At 38.0% G+C, this 6530-nt stretch overlaps 1 protein-coding gene across 1 annotated transcript; it reads right to left on the bottom strand.

Moving 5' to 3' along the window:
- Window positions 1-507: 507 nt before the first annotated feature.
- Window positions 508-1005, bottom strand: LOC134265361 (bifunctional 3'-5' exonuclease/ATP-dependent helicase WRN-like). Its single transcript, XM_062747580.1, has one exon. It carries the CDS (start codon window positions 1003-1005, stop codon window positions 508-510), a length of 498 nt encoding a protein of 165 aa, XP_062603564.1.
- Window positions 1006-6530: the final 5525 nt, after the last annotated feature.

Here is a 6530-nt window from a genome sequence, read left to right as displayed (position 1 = left end):
CTTTTAGAGACAATAGCTCAGACAAGCGTGCTTTTGACGGAAAGGATGGCACATAGATTGATATGAAATCGAACTGTCAATCACAAAGGAGATTGGGATTCAAATCATCCAAATGATCAAGACATAGAACACTGCAACAAGGTTTTTAAGTTTGAAGCACATAGTTTCAGGGGTACTTTTACAGAGAAAACAGTGCCCAGAGTGACCGAAGTGCATTACAATCTGTTGTACTATGCTTTGATACAAACTGTCATGTGAAAAAAAACAACATCTAAACACACAGCAGCAGATTTCACTGAGGATATTTTGAAATTAGTTGAACAGTATCAAAAACTTGACCTTTTTTCCATAATACCTGGAAGACAACATGATCCTTCATTCCGAAAGTCAAAAAATTCAATTCCCTTTTCCAACTAGATATGGATGACGTTCGCAACTGGATTTCAGGTTCGCTTTCGGATTATAACCGAAAACATTTTTATGGATAAAATGCAGTTATAATGGCCATCAGTCTTCATCAGATGAGTAGTTTAGAACTGGTTTTGTAGACAGATATCTAATGAATTCACTGTCATCGGATAATCCTTCATCGGATGTCTGACTATCGTCCGAGTCCTCTTCATTCGTCAAAACAATTCGTTCAAATATTTTAGATTTAACACCATTAAATGGTTCCTCACATGAACATTCATCTGAGCATTTGCATGAACATGAACAGATTTTCCTGCAGTTATCACTGCAGTTATGCATTGGAGATATTGGTTCTGGTTTATTTTCAAACAGTTTTAATAAACACTGTCTTCGACACATATTGGACTTTGTGTATTCCTTCATTTGAGAAGTTATATTACGACTACCCAAGGATCTTTTATATAACAGGAGTATTGCATGACTTTGAATCAGTGGATCTCTACCAGCACGCCCAGTCTCCTGAAGGTAGTCATCAATATCATTGGCAGGACCATAATGAACAACTGTATCAACTGCCTTAACATCAAGGCCCATGCTAAAGGATGTTGAACAAAGAACTACCCGAATATTACTAGTCGGATCCTGATATGATGAACAGATAGATTTTTATCTTCCTTATAATTGACATATGATGCCCTGCCTAGTGATTCTTCCAGGTGCTCATAAACTTCTGATATATGCTTAATTTGCCTAAAGAATATGTTAATTCTTGTTGTGTTTTCTTTGTTTGCTTTGAGCTCTTCAACAAGCCATTTAAATTTTTTCCTAATGCTACTGTGCTGTAACTTGATGCACCAATATGTAATATTCAGCTTGTTTGGACTGACAATTATTTCTTCAACCTTTTTCATTGATAAGCTTTTGTAGATGTATTCCTTTGTTTCAATGGTAGCTGCTGATGTTAATGCTATCACTGGAACATTTTCTCCTGTGAGAGATCTTATTTCTCCTAGTTTTCCATAAAATGGACGATATGCTGGTTTTTTCTTTTTATCTTCACCGCTGCATGAAAAAAAAGATATTGTATTATTTCACTAATAGAACTTATATACGTGTGTGAGATGTGTTTGTGATTAGTGAGATTAATTAAGGATTAGTGAGATTAATTATTTACTCTGTATAACTACATAAAAAATATGATTAGAGGATAATAATTTACAATTTTTAATCCTCTTTTCTACAATCATTTAGAAGTACATGTATTTATATACAGAATCTGTACTTACAATTTCTTAATGCAATGAGCTTCATCCACAAAAATAGCTTTGATAAAGTTTCTTTTTGCCAAATCCTCTGTAATTTTTCTTTGTGTTCCCAATATTGATTCTGGACTAGCAAAGATAATTGTAGGATCAGCAAACTCTCCACCTAATTTACTCAGGTGATGTGCACTAAGTCCTTTCTTTTGCAATGCATCTACCTGACTTCTTATAAGAGAGGTCAGAGGGGAAATGACCAACACAATTGTTTTATCATGAGCTGAACTTGATGCTTGGAACAAAAACGGTGCCAGCTCAAATGTTAAGGATTTACCACTTCAAGTAGGTGAACAGAAGACTTTAAATATGCTTCTATAACTTTTTTCTGGTTTGGTTTTAATTCACTTATAGACAATTGCTTTAATCCATCAGATATTGCTTGAGATATTTTTTCTGTGTTCATTTTACTTAGAGAAGGTTTACAAAAATGTGTGTAAAATTTGTGCATCTTTATAACATTTAGGAAATCCCCCATAACCATTCATCATCTGTCAATCTGTCAACTTATCAGCAAATCTCCAGCAGCACACTGCAGTCACAGGGGCATCTTATCCACTCTGTTCTCTACTTCACATATTAAAATACACAAAGGAAGAATCGAAAGTAGCACACGATATTTAAAAAAAGTCAAAAAACAACTTACGTGAGAAAAGTTACACAAATCCTGAAAGGAACTAGCGCAAATAATGTCCTAGTACTTATCCAGGCTAAAATATTCCAGATATTTCCATCGAAAATAGCTTTTATCCAACTAAAACCCCAGCTTTCTGCACAGTGTGAAACTCATCGCCCAAGAAAAGATAACTCACCCGGATGACAATAACGTAGTACCCGAGGCCTTCCGAGTGCCATTATAATCATTCAATTATCAAAAAGTATGAAAGAGAGCACTAAAAAGAAAAAAAACAGAGAGACTTGAGCAAGTCTAAGCAACAGATAGCAATAGAATATAAAGACTGTAATGAAGACTAACATCGCTCAAGTCAGTTAAAGGACGAGTTAACTTTAAACAAAATGTATGCAGTTTATTAGAACGTACTTGCTTCATTCGTATTGTTTCTTAGACATAATTGTGTCCCTATGCGAGACGAGGAGAAGGATATGACAGGACCATATCACAATATGTGGTTTGTTAAGCTGCAGACATCTTCAGCAAAGGGCAGTTTTGCAGGTTTGTTAAACTGCCATTCATTACTTAATGTCCTAGCAAGCTTTTTTACTTTTGTTCCCCACTCCACTTCTACTAATTTTATGAATCGGTAGTGGATTTGTTGTCACTGTGCAATCCTTTTTTGATGCAACATTACAAATTTATAGCTTAACCTGGAAATATCAAACCCAAGTTTGATAGCAGTGCTTGGATGGACTAAATCCCCATTTTCTTCCTCACAAGCTTTCAAGGCGAACGCTGCCACTAGGTCAAAGTGACCTGGTGTTAAAAAGTCCCATAGAGACGTTTCACACTGACTTTCTTTTCTAAGAAGATGAAGAAGGCGAGCAGCGAGCCTCATTCTGAAACTACAATAGTATTTTCGTTTGCGTTTATTGTCAACACACTTCATGAGCCAAACATCTCCAAGGGCTACGATTAATGGATCTGCCACTGCTGTTTTTGTGATGTTGTCTTGCCTCATAATCGGAAACGCTTCCTTCTTCAGGTTGGATGAGGCCTCTTGTGCAATTTTGCCTGTATTGTGATGATACCCTTCATACTCTTTGGGGACTCAGTTTTCTAAAATGCTGGGCAAACTTTATTATGTTTGGTTATGCAGGAAGAAAGTACAATCAACTCTTTACAATTTAGGCATGGCCCATACTCTTCAATGTTAAACTTCCCTTTCCTACGGGAAATAAGAAGCTCTCCCTCCCCAGCCTCTACCACTTTCATGTTGTGTTTATTGTCTCCTTCATTTCTGAGCAAACTTTGTTTTGTCCTAATTTCTTCCTTTATCTCAGACTGATTTTCTGGGGCATTGGACAATTCCTTTTTTAGGTCTGAAATTTCTTTTACTTTCTGTTCATAAGGATGCTTGTTTTCCAGGTGAGTCTGAATATTTGTCAAAAGTTGACAGCAAACCAAACAAGCATGTACTCGGTCATAATTTCTTCCACTTTTAGATTTGATATTTGTCTTTTTGAAGCGTTTCGCATATATCTTTCTATACTTATCATCAAAGACACATTCCTCATCTGCAATGCTTCTAGAGGAAGGCATGTCACAATCCTTATCTGCTTTTTCACTTATGTCATCTTCAACTTGATAATTATTGTCTTATTGTGTAGGTTCAATAATCTTATTTTTTCTCTGTTGCTGTCTAACTTTTCTGCAGGCGTACATACATTAGTACTGTTTTCGCATATGTCATTTTAGAGTGCTCAAGTGGAAGAATATACTATCAGAGCTTGCACTTGAATCATCCAAGTCACTGTTGCAAACAAAAGCTGGGTCATTCTCATAATCATCATCATCAGATTCCTTATTGCGAGCCTCTATCATGTTTAAAAGTTCCTTCAGACGATCATCGTTTATATCTATGAATTCTGTGACAGTACGATCCTGAAGTGTACCTGGTTGAGATTTTAAAAAAAGATGCTCTGCTTTTCTTCTTTTCCTTAACAGAACCTTTCTCCGAAATCCCTAATCTCTCTGCATGACCACCTTTAAACTTAAGGAAAAAAAAAGGAACTGGATAGATTGCTTATAAACAACATGAAGCCTACAGGCCACAATGTTCAACTGAATCACCTTGGTCCTGCATTTTTACATCTCTGAAAGATTGATTGATTGATTGTATATTGTTTAACGTCCCTCTTGAGAATTTTTCACTCATATGGAGACGTCACCGTATGCCGGTGAAGGGCTTCAAATTTAGACCTATACTCGGCACTCAGGGCCTTTGAGCAGTGAGGGTTCTTTATCGTGCCAGCGCCTACCGTGACACGGGACCTACGTTTTTAAGGTCATATCCGAAAGACCCGTGACTTTCACTTCTGATGCCGAGCGCTTGGCGAAGGAACAGTCACTACCTATTTTTACGTCTTAGGTTTGACGCGGCGCCGGGAACGAGAATCGAACCCGGACCTCCCGATCACGAAGCGAACGCTCGATCTCTGAAAGATTTTTTTCCTCTTTATCTAGAGTTTCCATGAAAACTTTTCACTCCGTAATGTGCCCTCCCACCCCCCCAGCACAAAGGGGTTAATACACACATGAGCATGCTTCATTGTCAATATGACTAACATAACCTTGCTGTTCTGGTGGTGTTTTTCTTTCCCCCCCAAAAAAAAATTGCAGCATACGTACTATATTTAAACATTAATCACTAATTTTAACCAACCATAGGGTCCATAATTGGAAAAATATAGGTAATCAAAGATTACGAAGCTCACCTCGACAAAGGCTATCTATAAGTAAGGTAAATCTCACATATTTTTTCTAATTAGTGTTCATCCCAAGATCAATATCCATTCAAGTTTGGTGTGAGAAGGTCTTACAGATACTTGAAAATAGACCTGCTCAAAAAACTTCTAACCTGTTTACTAATCAAGAAAATTTTGGACAGTTCCAACATCCAAAGCAGGTCTGGAAGTTTTCATCCTTAGATGTACCATCCAAGCTGTTTAATCATAATATTATATAGCTACTCCAAAAACATTACTCTTGTCACACATCTGGAAAATGTAGGTCAGATTCAGAATCCGAAACAAGTCTGAAAGTGTCCATCCTAAGATACATCATCCATGATAATTTGATTAAAATTCACTCATCTGGAAAATCTAGGTCAGATTCAGCATCCAAAGCAAGTATGGTAGTGTCCATCCTAGATGCATCATCCATGCAAGTTTGGTCCAGGTAGCGTTTATAGTTACTTTGGGATAGACCTGCTTCAAATATAGGTCAGATCTAGCATCCGAAGCAAGTGTGGTAGTATCCATCCTTAGATGCATCATCCATGCAAGTTTGGTTCAGGTAAGGCTTATAGTTACTTAAGAATGGACCTGCTCCAAAAACTTAAACCTGGTCCCTCATCTGGAAAATCTAGGTCAGGTCCAGCATCTGAAGCAAGTGTGGTAGTGTCCATCCCTAGATGCATCATCCATGCAAGCTTGGTTCAGGTAGGGCTTATAGTTCCTTGGGAATGGACCTGCTCTAAAAACTTTAACCTGGTCACTCATCTGGAAAATGAGGTCAGATCCAGCATCCGAAGCATGTCTTGTTGTGTACATCCCTAGATGCATCAAATTAGGCTCATTATAGTTCCTGGGTTATGGACCTGCTCCAAAAACTTTAACCTGGTCACTCATCTGGAAAATCTAGGTCAGATTCAGCATCCGAAGCAAGTGTTGTTGTGTCCATCCCTAGATGCATCATCCTTGCAACTTTGGTTCAGGTAGGGCTTATAGTTACTTGGAAATGGACCTGCTCCAAAAACTAGAACCTGGTCACTCATCTGGAAAATCGAGGTCAGATCCAGCATCCGAAGCTAGTGTGGTAGTGTCCATTTTTAGATGCATCATCCATGCAAGTTTGGTTCAGGTAGGGCTTATAATTACTTGGGAATGGAACTGCTCCAAAAACTTTAACCTGGTCACTCGTCTGGAAAATCTAGGTCAGATCCAGCATCTGAAGCAAGTGTGGTTCTGTCCATCCCTAGATGCATCGTCCATGCAAGTTTGGTTCTTACTTACTTAGGCCTCTTCGTGGCAGGTGGCACATAAGGCAGCCACACAGTCTCTCCACCCAGTCCTATCCAAGTAAGTTTGGTTCAGGTAAGGCTTATAGTTACTTGGGAATGGAAG

The sequence above is a fragment of the Saccostrea cucullata genome, unplaced genomic scaffold (genome assembly GCF_032062105.1).
Source record: "Saccostrea cucullata isolate Sc308-1 unplaced genomic scaffold, CSIRO_AGI_Scuc_v1 ctg1703, whole genome shotgun sequence".
Taxonomy (NCBI): Eukaryota; Metazoa; Mollusca; class Bivalvia; order Ostreida; family Ostreidae; genus Saccostrea; species Saccostrea cuccullata.
Note: the sequence above shows the minus strand (reverse complement) of the source record. Positions and strands in the feature narration are given on the sequence as shown.

Coding starts and splice junctions, on each gene's coding strand:
- LOC134265361 (XM_062747580.1), bottom strand. CDS start 1,005: ATGGGCCTTGATGTTAAGGCAGTTGATACAGTTGTTCATTATGGTCCT.